Source organism: Rhinopithecus bieti, unplaced genomic scaffold (assembly GCF_001698545.2).
Source record: "Rhinopithecus bieti isolate Rb0 unplaced genomic scaffold, ASM169854v2 scaffold_10347, whole genome shotgun sequence".
NCBI lineage: Eukaryota > Metazoa > Chordata > Mammalia > Primates > Cercopithecidae > Rhinopithecus > Rhinopithecus bieti.
The window spans coordinates 1,973,633-1,986,573 of NW_016806836.1; the positions used below are offsets into that span (position 1 = coordinate 1,973,633).

Sequence of the window (12,941 nt, forward strand, 5' to 3'; positions counted from 1 at the left end):
TGCTATGTTACCCAGGCTGGTCTCAAACCCCTAGCCTTAACTAATCCTTAGAGCTTTTAATATGCAAATAACATTTTGTGATTGATAGAAAGAATGTACCATTTCACAAATATATTTGAGTGCAGAATATGTTATTTTCAGCGTGCCTCTTAGCATTTTCCCCAGTGAACTCCAGCTGGGGAAGCACTGTTCTAAAAGAAAGGGGCCTTGGCAGGGAGTAGGCTCAGAGCTGAGACTGGGTCTGTTCAGTGTGAGAGGATCTACAGTGGGTTTGGGGAAGCCCTGGTCTAACTCCTCGGCCTTTTCCCCCCAGGAAGAAGAGGCCAGATCCGGTGAGTCTGGGGTGCTGGCCTGGGAGGGGAGCCTGCCTGGGGGTTGTTTGTGGAGGTGGGGACAAGAGGGGAGGTTTTATCCTCCCTCCTCTCCTTCTTTCTCCATCTGGCCCCTTCTTACGCCTTCCTAGACTCCAAAGCTGAGCTCTTTCCCCTGCCCTGTGTGTGGCCGTGTGTACCCCATGCAGAAAAGACTCACACAGCACATGAAGACGCACAGCACTGAGAAGCCCCACATGTGTGACAAGGTGGGTGGGAGCCAGGGCTGGGGCTGGGAGGAGGGCCTTCCCTGGGCAATGGAGGGTGATCGCCATCTCACTGCTCTCCACCCCTCACAGTGTGGAAAGTCCTTTAAGAAGCGTTACACCTTCAAGATGCACCTGCTCACACACATCCAGGCTGTTGCCAACCGCAGGTACATCCCCTCGGAGGCCCTTGGGGACGGGAGCAGTCCCTAGCTCATCACTGAGCTTCCCTCCCTCTAACTGCCTCCAGGTTCAAGTGTGAGTTCTGTGAGTTCGTTTGTGAAGACAAGAAGGCACTGCTGAACCACCAGTTGTCCCACGTCAGTGACAAGCCCTTCAAATGCAGCTTTTGTCCCTACCGCACCTTCCGAGAGGACTTCCTGCTGTCCCATGTGGCTGTCAAGCACACAGGTCAGGCTGGGCGCACCCCAGTCCCACTCACCAGCCCTCAGCTCCCTCTGCCCCTGATCAGAGGCTTAGCTCCCATCCTCTTCCCCCTCGGTAGCCACAGAACAGCCCAAGTGCTTCAAGTGTAAAGAGAATTTCCCATGGGCGTATTTACCCTAACCTGAGCCTGGGTTCCCGCTTGGCCAGTTGTTCTCTGGATGGCTCTGGGCCGGTCACTTGCCCTCTCTGAGCCTTCCGTATTTATGAAATGGGGGAATCAGAAGTGCCTGCCATTTGTCTATGATGAAAGTAAGCTCCATTTGTTCCTTGAGCCCTGTGTGTGCTGGCACTGGGGCTGGAGAGGAGGCTCTTCTAGGCCCTGTCTTGGCAGATGAAGCTGCAGAAGCAATGCCATTGGCTTGGCCCACAGAAGCTGCACTGCAAACATTGTTTCTTTGGTGCTTAGCTACCTGGTCAGCACACTAGGGGCAATTAGAGAAAAGGAGCCAGGGGTTCTGTTAGCCAGAGTCCTGTGATGACCCACAGGAGGAGCTTGTAGTCACATGACCTTGCAAATAGGCATGCACAGGAAGGCTGTTGAGTGCAGAGGGCAGCCTTGATTCATTTCTGTCCTGGGCTACCAGAACAGACAGCGGCATGTGTTTGCCAACATATGGGAATGAATCTGTGGAAGTGAGTCAGTTGGAGAGATCCTTAGGATCAAGAAAGGATTCCTGGAGCGGGTAGGCTAGGGATGGACAGACTTAAGTTTGCCCCAACATGTGCCTCCAGGGGCCAAGCCCTTCGCCTGTGAGTACTGCCACTTCAGCACACGGCACAAGAAGAACCTACGCCTGCACGTACGGTGCCGACATGCAAGCAGCTTCGAGGAATGGGGGAGGCGCCACCCTGAGGAGCCCCCCTCCCGCCGTCGCCCCTTCTTCTCTCTGCAGCAGATTGAGGAGCTGAAGCAGCAGCACAGTGTGGCCCCTGGACCAGCTCCCAGCTCCCCAGGACCTCCTGAGGTAAGGTCAGGGCATGGGTCAGGATGACAGAGTGAGGCCGCTTCTCCCAACCCCAGCATCATTTGCACATTGAGGTGCAACAAAATAATACCTGCCTCTTGAGACTGTGGTAAAGACTCGCTGAGTCACACATATGCGAGCCCTAAGCTTAGAGTAAGGGTGGCTTTCTAGTGCTGGTCATAGAGAATGGAAATACTAGTAACTTAACTGCGATCATAGTTTTTTATTCTTGTCTTATACGAGAATTCCACAGGTCAGCAGTCTAGGGCTGGTGTGGTGATTATACAGTCAGAAGGGAATAAGCTCTCCGTATCTTTGCCCAGTCATCTTAGGCATATGACTTTCATCTTTGTAGTTGCCTCATGGTCCGGTATAGCTGCAGGAGCACCAGCCTTCCCAGCCACATCCCAGGCAGGAAGCAGGAGGAAGGGATGGGGAGAGGCAAAAAGGATATCTGCCATCTATCCATCATTCCTCATGAACTTCACCTGAAGATCATTGCTTAGTCATGTGGCCACACTTCACCTAGCTGCAAGGGAGGCTGAGAAATGTCTTGGCGCTGGGTACACTGCCACCCTGGTGAAAATCAGAGTTCCGTTAGCAAGAAGGAAGAGGAGAATCAATTCAGGATAGGTAGCTAGCAGTCTCTGCCACGTGAGCAGACACAGTATCCCCAGAAACATGGACCACATGACATGCTGGTAGATCACAGGCCCTGGAATCACCCAGTCGTGGGTTCAAGCCCTCACCCTGCTGTGTATTAGGAGTGGGATTCTTGGCCAGCCACTTCACCTCTCTGAGCCTTAGTGGGTTCATCTGTAGCACTGAGCTAGTATATTTTGAAAAGTGGTTATGGGCTGGGCATGCTGGCTCACGCCTGTAATCCCAGCACTTTGGGAGGCCGAGGCGGGTGGATCACTTGAATCAGGAGTTTGAAACCAGCCAACCAACATGGAGAAACCCCATCTCTACTAAAAATATAAAAATTAGCTGGGCATGGTGGCGGGCACCTGTAATCCCAGCTATTCAGGAGGCTGAGACACAAGAATCACTTGAACCCAGGGGTCAGAGGTTGTAGTGAGCTGAGATTGTGCCATTGTACTCCAGCCTGCATGACAGAGAGAGACTCCGTCTCAAAAAAAAAAAAAAAAACGAAAAGTGATTATGAAGATAAAACAAGCCAACAGATGTAAAATGTCTGGCAGATCAGAGGTGCTTGGTAAATGGCACTTGAATCTGGGCCAGCCCCTCTCAGGCGTGGCCATATGTCCACCCCATAGATACCCCCAGAGGCGACACCTTTCCAGTCATCCGAGGCTCCCTCACTGCTCTGTCCTGACACCCTGGGCGGTGCCACCATCATCTACCAGCAAGGTGAGCTCTGTGGGAGGACAGGAGCTCTGAGTGGGGCAGGGGCAGGCGTGCTGGTGGCAGCTAGAAGATGGAGAGGGGGTGGTATTGGGTGCCAGTTTTCTAGCACTTTGTCAGGCTTAGATCCCACCCCACCCAGGAGCCGAGGAGTCGACAGCGATGGCCACGCAGACAGCCTTGGATCTTCTGCTGAACATGAGTGCCCAGCGGGAACTGGGGGGCACAGCCCTGCAGGTGAGTTTACCTGGGAACCTGTTCCCCTTCCCAGCTTCCGCAAGTACCCATCCCTGCACTGGACACTGGGACTAGAGGACAGCCATGTATCAGAGCTGCCCCGCCCTTGGGAACTCCAGGGTAGTGGAGGAGACAGATCCACTGAAGTCTGGTGGGCAAACACAGAGAGGAACAGGCTTTGCCAGGCAGGCCACGGGGTCTCCCGTCCATTCTCCGGAATCACTGGTGACCTGCCAGGTGGAACAGTACACACTGCCCCTGTGGCATCTGGCCCCTGTTCTTGTTTTGTCTTCCTCCCACCTCTGCAGCCACCATGTGCCTGTGGGTGCCCCCACAGGGGTCGGAACTAGCTTTTCCATCCAAAAGAGTGCCCTCATTCCAGGACATCTCCCACAGCCTGCAGACCCCAGGGCTTCCTCTAGATCAGACCATTCTCTCGAGTTCCAGGGGTCTTTGTTCCTGCACCTCCCCAAAGTTCAGCACCTTTGCCCCTCTCTGCCCCCCACTTCACATGTGGCCTGGTCTCCAAGGCAGAGGGAAGTTTATTAGCCCCTCCTGTTTCTTAGCCTCATGAGAAGATGGAGAGTGTTTTTAAAACAGTAAATTCCAGAAATCTTCACAGAGTTTAGTTCATGGCAATTAGGGGTGTATAGAAGTTTTACATTTTTAGATAGGAAAATTTATCAGTCTTTTATAGTTTTGCCTTTGGTGTCATCCCTAGAAAGACTCCTCCAGCTTGTATCCCAAGATAATATAAGCATTCATTTATATTTTTTTCTTAGGGTTTATTTTTTTACACTTAAATCTTACTCCACCTGGAATTTATTTCTGATGTATGCAGAAAGGTAGGGATCGATTTTTTTTTCCAGAAGTCATCCTATGTGGTATCTTCCCCTGTGGTCCTCCTCCTCATATACTAGATTCCCAAATATGTAGGAATCTGTTTCTAGGCTTCAGTTCTGTTCTATTGATTTGTCTCCTGTTCCCATGCTAATCTCATGTGATAGAGTTTTTCTGCTTACAAAAGGACATGCTTGTAAAAGAAACAAAATGGGCCTAGCATGGTAGCTCACGCCTGTAATCCCAGCACTTTGGGAGGCCAAGGTGGGTGGATCACCTGAGGTCAGGAGTTCAAGACCAGCCTGACCAACACGGAGAAACCCCGTCTCTACTAAAAATACAAAATTAGCCGGGCGTGGTAGTACATGTCTGTAATCCCAGCCACTCGGGAGGCTGGGGCAGGAGAATCACTTGAACCTGGGAGGCGGAGCTTACAGTGAGCCGAGATTGTGCTATTTCACTCCAGCCTGGGCAACAAGAGCAAAACTCCATGTAAAAAAAAAAAAGAAAAAAAGAAAATGAACGTTAGAAAATGTTTCAGTAGAAGGTGAAAGTCCTTGGCATTTCTCCCCTCCCCTCAGATGCCCAGTAAATGGGTTCAGACGAATTTCTTCAGGGCTTTGTTCATGCTCATACTAACACCTAGACCTTTGTTCCTTAAAAATTGGGATCACATTATTGCTGCTTCTCAGCATCATCTTTCACTTAACAGCGTGTGATGCACGGCCTGGCCAGCACCTGCAGTTACCCTCATTCTCCTACGATCTCCATCTTGCATCTCTGTATCATTCCATCACATGGATGTTCTCAGCTATAGTTTAGTCCTTTATTGGCTGGGTTCTTTCATTTTTTATTAATTCAAGCAGTGCTTCACTGTACATACATTTTCAGTGCTCATAAACTTTTTTTTTTTTTTTTTTGAGATGGAGTCCCACTTTGTCACCCAGGCTGGAGTGAAGTGGCGTGATGTTGGCTCCTTGCAACCTCCGCCTCCTGGGTTCAAATGATTCTCCTGCCTCAGCTGTCTGAGTTGCTGGGAATACAGGTGCATGCCACCACACCCGGATACTTTTTTGCATTTTTAGTAGGGGTAGGGTTTCATCATGTTGGCCAGGCTAGTTTCAAACTCCTGACCTCAAGTGATCCGCCTGCCTTGGCCTCCCAAAGTGTCAGGATTACAGGCGTGAGCAACCGTGCCCAGCCAACATTTTTGTAGTATTTTTAAAAAGCCTCCTACAAGAATTATTAGTGGGTCAGAGGGTATGGTGCGAAGCCTTGTAAAAAGATATGCCAGTATACATGGCCACCAGTAGGGTATATTTTCCTGCATTCATGCCAATACACTGGGTATTATCCATCTTTATAAATCTTTTTTTGGCGGGGCGGGGGGGGTGGTGGTGATGGAGTCTCACTCTGTTGCCCAGGCTGGAGTGCAGTGGCGCAATCTCGGCTCACTGCAACCTCTGCCTCCCGGGTTCACACTGTTCTGCCTCAGCCTCCCAAGTAGCTGGGACTACAGGCACACACCACCAAGACTGGCTAATTTTTTTTGGTTGTATTTTTAGTAGAGATGGGGTTTCATCGTGTTAGGCAGGATGGTCTCGATTTCCTGACCTCATGATCCACCCGCCTTGGCCTTCCAAAGTGCTGGGATTACAGATGTGAGCCAACACTCCAGACCTGTCTTTATAAATCTTTACCAATCTTACACCTGTAATCCCAGCACTTTGGGAGGCCGAGGCAGGAGAACTACTTGAGTCCAGGAATTTGAGACCAGCCTGGACAATATGGTGAAACCCTGTCTCTTAAAAAAAAAAAAAAAAAATTAGCCAGGTGTGGCAATGAATGCCTGTAGTACCAGCTACTTGAGAGGCTGAGGTGGGAGGATCACTTGAGCCCAGCGGGTTGAGGCTGCAGTGAGCTATAATCACACCACTGCACTCCAGCCTGAGCAATACCCAGTCTCAAAAAAAAAAAAAGTAGTTGTGTGACCGTAAATGATATTGAACTTCTGTGTGTTCAGAGACCATTGTATTCCTTTTCTAAAGTACCCGTTTGTGTCCTGCATGTGTTTTCTATTAAGTCGTTTTAGTTATTGCTTTGCAGGAGCTCTATATATGAGGGAAGTCCACCTTTTATGAGTTGTTAAATATCCCCAACCCCATTTCTTTGTTTTTTGGCTTCATTTTATGGTTATTTTGCTCTAGGTTTTATCTTTCTCTGTCATGATTAGAAAAATCTCCCCACCCCAATTCTAAAATACTTACCTACATTTTCTTTTAATATATTTAAAGTTTTATTTATTACATTTTAATCTTCAACCCATTTGAAGCCGACTATAGAATAAGATGTATACTGGAACTTTTTTTCTAAGTGTCAGTTATCCCCAGTATTTCTTGACTGCAGCACTATTGGCATGTTGAGGCAGATACTATTGTGTGAAGGCAGATACTATTGTGTGAAGGCAGATACTATTGTGTGGTGGGGCAGTTCTGTGCATTATGGGATGTTCAGCAGCATCCCTGGCCTCTCCCCACTACATGCCAGTACCATCCCCCTCCTGCTGTGATAAGAAATGTCTCCAGACATTGCCGAATGTTTGTGGGGGGCACAATTGCTCTGCCCTATTCCTGTTGGTCTATTTCCAGTTGCTGAGTGGGATTTGGAAAGCCAGAGTATATTTTAGAAAGAACTTGGATTATTCAAATGAGTGGTGGCAGTACTGGTCTGACTAGAGTGTGTGGGTGCATCTGGGACACTGAGATGGGAGAGGCATCTTGCATACCTGCTTCTCTGCCACAGATGCCTCCCATCCTGCCCCCTGGTGCTGTTGCAGGTGGCCGTGGTGAAGTCAGAGGACGTGGAAGCAGGGTTAGCATCCCCTGGTGGGCAGCCCTCCCCTGAAGGTGCCACTCCACAGGTGGTCACCCTCCATGTGGCAGAGCCAGGGGGCGGTGCGGCAGCCGAGAGCCAGCTAGGCCCTCCTGACCTACCACAGATCACCCTGGCACCTGGTCCATTTGGTGGGACTGGCTACAGTGTCATCACGGCACCCCCTATGGAGGAGGGGACATCAGCTCCTGGCACACCTTACAGGTGAGACCTGCTGCCTGCAAGGCCCCTTTCAGCTTTTTGTAGGTGTGGTTGGTCAGTTCGATTTGGGCCCCACCCAAGCCTAGTTGGCAGGAGGCAAAAATCCCAATACACATCAGGTGATTGGTGGTGGAGTCTGCCCTTCTCAGGAGGTCAAGAGCTACCATTTTTTAGCCACTTAAATGTTCCAAGCACTTGGCAGTCATGATGGGACCTAAGCCATTCCCATGAGATCCAGATTTTCCTTGTTTTACAAATGAGGAAATGGGCCAGGGAGGTTAAGTGACCAGCCTGAAACCACACACGCAGTAGGTAAGATTTGAACCCTGGTCCCTTTGGTTCCCATGCCAAGTACTCTTCTTGAGTGATCCCAGGTGTTCTCCAGTTCTGACATTCCGAAGCAGCTCAGGCCTCTTTACCAGCATTGAGGCCTGGCTCCTGCACTTGGCTTCCCTACAATGAATGAGCTTGGGCAGGCATGTTTATGTTCACCAAACTCTTAGGCCATCTGAGGAAGCCCTGAATCCAAGTGCCAAATTGTTCAGCTGGGCTGGGAGTCAGGATCCCCGGGCCCATGCCCTTGGCCAGCACCTGGGCGGCCAGTCCCTGTTAGCCTTGCCTCCTCCACTAGCTCCTGGTAGTGGATTCACCATTTGCTACTGGTTGGCCTGGTCCCTCTGTCCTGCTCAACTTGGCCAGACTTGGGTTGGACCCCTCTGCCTCACTGTGTGCCCCCCACCTTGCCATGTTTACCGAGGAGGACAAGGATGACCAGTTTTTGAGAAGGACCTATGCTTGAGTTGTAATCATTTACAAGAGAGACGGTAGAGGGTCATTTGGTAACAGGGCAGAGCCACAGTTGAACCCTGGGCCCTTCTGACTTGAGTCCATCTTTGGTGACAATCATCCCTCAGTTGATGCCTGTTGCTTGGGGAAGGGGGCTCCTGTGGCCCTCCATCTTCTCCTAGAACTTTCTCCGTGCCCACAGCGAGGAGCCCTCAGGAGAGGCAGCCCAGACTGTGGTTGTGAGTGACACCCTAAAAGAAGCTGGCACCCACTACATCATGGCTACTGATGGTACCCAGTTGCACCACATTGAGGTGAGGCTTGGGGATGCCAACCACTGCCCTACCTCCCTCTCCTTCTCAGCACCTCATGCTCCCTGTTTCTCCACAGCTCACCGCAGATGGCTCCATCTCCTTCCCAAGTCCAGATGCTCTGGCCTCTGGTGCCAAATGGCCCCTGCTGCAGTGTGGGGGGCTGCCCAGAGATGGCCCTGAGCCTCCATCTCCAGCCAACACCCACCGTGTAGGGGACTCCCCGAGCTCTGCCTCCCCACCTCCTGCAACCAGCAAAGCCCTGGGCCTGGCAGTGCCCCCCTCACCACCGTGTGCAGCCACTGCAGCATCAAAGAAGTTTTCCTGCAAGATCTGTGCCGAGGCCTTCCCTGGCCGAGCTGAGATGGAGAGTCACAAGCGGGCCCATGCTGGGCCTGGTGCCTTCAAGTGCCCCGACTGCCCCTTCAGTGCCCGCCAGTGGCCCGAGGTCCGGGTAGGTGCTGGCGCTCCTGTGTCTCTGCTGTCATTCATTGGGCCACACGTTTGTATAACAAACCTTTAATGAGTGCCCTTTCAAACCAGATCCTTTGCCCCCCTCTGAGTGGATGAGATTGGTCAGAGATGACTCAGCAAGGTCCCAGCTCTCAGGGAGCTTGGTCTGGTGGGGAGGCAAACCAGACACAATGTGACTAATGCCAGACAGTGTTCCAAGTGTGAACCAAGGGTGCAGGACAGAGAGCAAGTCATTTGAACTTGAGTGTGCTGGGGAAAATGCCACAGGAGGGATGGCCAAGCTGGGCCTCCAGGAGCAAAGGCACAGAGGTGTGAGACAGAGGCATGGCTACGGAGACTTGAACGTCTACAACAGGGGTCCCCCACCCAGGTCCACAGACCAGTAGCCATCTATGGCTTGTCAGGAACCAGGCCACACAGGTGGTGAGCGGCAGGCGGGCAAGCATTAGCCTGAGCTCCACTTCCTGTCACAGCAGCTGCATTAGAGTCTCATAGGAGCACAGCCCCATTGTGAACTGTGCACACAAGGGATCTAGATCACACACTCCTTGTAAGAATCTAACTAGTATCTGATGATCTGAGGTGCAACAGTTTCATCCCAAAACCATCACCCTGCACATGCCGTGAAACAATTATCTCCCATAAAACCAGTCCCTGGTGCCAAAAAGATTGGGGACCACTTGTCTAGAATACTGAGGGCACAGAAGTTTGAGGTAGTTGGGGAGCCACCATGGAGAAGGCTAGTGGGCAGGTTCACAGCCCAGCTTGGGGCCTCCCTGTTTGCCTGAGGATTTCCAGTTTTCAGATCCAGTCACGCACTGCATCCTCCCCAGAGGTCAGAGAGGGAAGCAGGGCCTAGAGCCCCACACCTACAGATGCAGAGGTGGAGGCTCCGTCAGGCAGGCCTCAACCCTAGAAAATCAGGGCCCGGGTCAGGCGCGGTGGCTCATGCCTGTAATGCCAGCACTTTGGGAGGCCGAGGCAGGTGGATCACCCAAGGTCGGGAGTTTGAGACCAGCCTGACTAACATGGAGAAACCCGTCTCTACCGATGGGACCTCCACAAGTCCCCTCGTCCAACACCTCTAAGTTACATATGGGTAAAGTGACATTTTCCAACTGACCTAATAATGATGGAACGTATGGCCTTTCACTTTTAGGACACAGCAGCACCAGATGTGGATCTGGCTTGGCCTTTCTACCCAGCTTCTTGTTAGTACATAGGATTTTGGTTTTCCCAGGTCCACGTTGCCTGGTTCCCTGACCAGCTGTCGGCAGGGATCTGGGGATTTGTTGCCATCTGTCCTGACCCAGCTGATGCCCCCAACTCTGCCCTCTCTGCAGGCGCACATGGCGCAGCACTCAAGCCTGCGGCCCCACCAGTGTAGCCAGTGCAGTTTCGCCTCCAAGAATAAGAAGGACCTACGGCGGCACATGCTGACTCACACCAAGGAGAAGCCTTTTGCGTGCCACCTCTGCGGGCAGCGGTGAGGCCACATACCGATGGGTGGGGACCGCTGGGCATGTATGATGGAGCTAACCTGAGCCACCTTTCATCCCCTTCAGTTTCAACCGTAACGGGCACCTCAAGTTCCACATCCAGCGGCTGCACAGTCCTGATGGGAGGAAGTCAGGAACCCCTACAGCCCGGGCTGCTACCCAGACCCCAACCCAGACCATCATCCTGAACAGTGATGACGAAACACTGGCCACCCTGCACAGTGAGTTGCCCCTGGGGCCATAGGGTGGGCACCAGGGTAGATCCAGAGACTTGGGCCACTGCCCCAAAAGGCACCTCTGGGCACAGTAGAGGCTGGGGCATTGCAGGTTTCCCTGGACCTCACGTGAGCATCCTCTCCTTTGCCCAGCTGCACTCCAGTCCAGTCACGGGGTCCTGGGCCCAGAGCGGCTACAGCAGGCACTGGGCCAGGAACATATCATCGTTGCCCAGGAACAGACAGTGACCAATCAGGTAAGAGTCAGGACTGGGGGGTCCTCTGGCCAGTGACAGGCAGGGGTTGGGATAGAGAAATGAGGCTAGAGCTGGCTTGGTCCTGGCAGGAGGAAGCCACCTACATCCAAGAGATCACCACAGCAGATGGCCAGACCGTACAGCACCTGGTGACCTCTGACAACCAGGTGAGCTGCTAGCTACTGTTGATGCCCTTAGCTGTGACCTCCTACCCTCCCAAACAAAGACCCACATCGGGGAGGAATGATCCTTTCCACACCACCCCTCCTGGGGTCCATGCTTGCCAACAACTGCATTGTTGCTGGTGGCTGTCCCTAGTCTTCCACTCTGCCTTCTTAGCTGAGCTCCTGGAGAGCGAGGCCTCAGCACCTGCCTCCTTGCCACCACTGCCACCCTCCCCCCACCCACAGGTGCAGTATATCATCTCCCAGGATGGTGTCCAGCACCTGCTCCCCCAGGAATATGTTGTGGTGCCCGAGGGCCATCACATCCAGGTAGACCACACCCTGGGATGAGGGTGGGGTGTGAAGGGCTGCATGGCCTCTTCCCAGAATCACAGCTTGGCTTCCTCTCTGCAGGTACAGGAGGGCCAGATCACACACATCCAGTATGAACAAGGAGCCCCGTTCCTTCAGGAGTCCCAGGTAGGGCCCTGGGAGGACAGGAAGACCTGGGGCACAGGCAGGGTTTCTGCAGGCCAGCATCTTATCAGCTTTTCCCCTCCAGATCCAGTATGTGCCTGTGTCCCCAGGCCAGCAGCTTGTCACACAGGCTCAACTTGAGGCTGCAGCACACTCGGCTGTCACAGGTATGGAGCTGGACCCTGAGAAGCACAGGGCTGGGTTTGGACCCAGCTCCTGAGCCTCCAGCTCACCATACTTTCCTCTCCCCTGGCAGCAGTGGCTGATGCTGCCATGGCCCAAGCCCAAGGCCTGTTTGGCACAGAGGAGACAGTGCCTGAACACATTCAACAGCTGCAGCACCAGGGCATCGAGTACGACGTCATCACCTTGGCCGATGACTGAGCCCTGAGGGCCCAACACAGATCATGGATTTGAGGCCAGCACTCCTGGGGGTAGGGGACCACCAGGACTCACCTCCCTCTTCATTTAGTATCTCCAGATACTGGACAGCCAGCATCCTCTCATTCCTAGGGAGCCAGACCTGTGCTGTTGGGGTTAGGGGCAGCCATGGGCCCTGGCCAAGACGTGCTGGGTGCCCCAGCCTGCAGGCAGGCTTTGGGATAGAAATTTATTTTTGTTTGGGTGGACCCACTGGCCTCTCAGTCTCAATAAAAGGACTGGAATCCAGTCCTGAACAGCTTACTTTGTCTGCTTGCTGCTGCAGCCTGAACCAGGCCAGATCTTTTGAGGTGGAGGCTGTCTGGCTCCACAGCATGACCTGCCCTGCCCTGCCTCTCTAAATCCGGTGATCTACCAGCAGGGCAGACCCTTGCTGCAGAGGCCTGGCAATGAGAGAGGCGGCTGAACCAGTGAGAGCCCCAGCAAGCACCTTCATACCTGCCTCCTCCCTGGGCCCTAGGGAGCATGCGCTCTGTGCCTACAGGTCCCCTGAGGCTGCTCTCCTGATCCTCGACTGTGAGGCACACCCAGCTGTCTGCTCATTGTGGGGATCCAAGGCCAGCGAGAGTCTGGCTTTTGGGTTGGGGACAGGCACAGCTCCCAGTCCTCTAATCCCCAGGGGTATCCATGCAGGCCCTGCTGGGGGAGTTTGGAGCTAGGGGATGCAGGGCCTTGGACTCTTCGGACCTGCTGAGCCCAGGCAGAGGCCACCAGGGACCCAGCTGTGTGGGAGCCCCAGCTGGGGAGTGAAGGTCCAGGGACCATGAGAAGGAGCTGCTGGAGGGAGGGG

The 12,941-nt window shown here is 53.0% G+C and overlaps 1 protein-coding gene across 1 annotated transcript in view; it reads left to right on the forward strand.

Annotated features, from left to right (window-relative positions):
• ZNF335 (zinc finger protein 335) overlaps positions 1-12,394 on the forward strand; it is a 23,460-nt gene extending 11,066 nt beyond the window's left edge. The window contains 18 exon segments of the mRNA XM_017877918.1: positions 314-332; positions 464-580; positions 671-747; positions 828-988; positions 1,757-1,989; positions 3,270-3,363; positions 3,500-3,594; positions 7,271-7,530; positions 8,516-8,627; positions 8,704-9,078; positions 10,442-10,584; positions 10,664-10,818; positions 10,966-11,069; positions 11,159-11,236; positions 11,480-11,563; positions 11,648-11,713; positions 11,796-11,877; positions 11,967-12,394. Of these exon segments, the coding sequence (XP_017733407.1) occupies positions 314-332; positions 464-580; positions 671-747; positions 828-988; positions 1,757-1,989; positions 3,270-3,363; positions 3,500-3,594; positions 7,271-7,530; positions 8,516-8,627; positions 8,704-9,078; positions 10,442-10,584; positions 10,664-10,818; positions 10,966-11,069; positions 11,159-11,236; positions 11,480-11,563; positions 11,648-11,713; positions 11,796-11,877; positions 11,967-12,094 (2,383 nt within the window). The 3' untranslated portion in view covers positions 12,095-12,394.
• Positions 12,395-12,941: the final 547 nt, after the last annotated feature.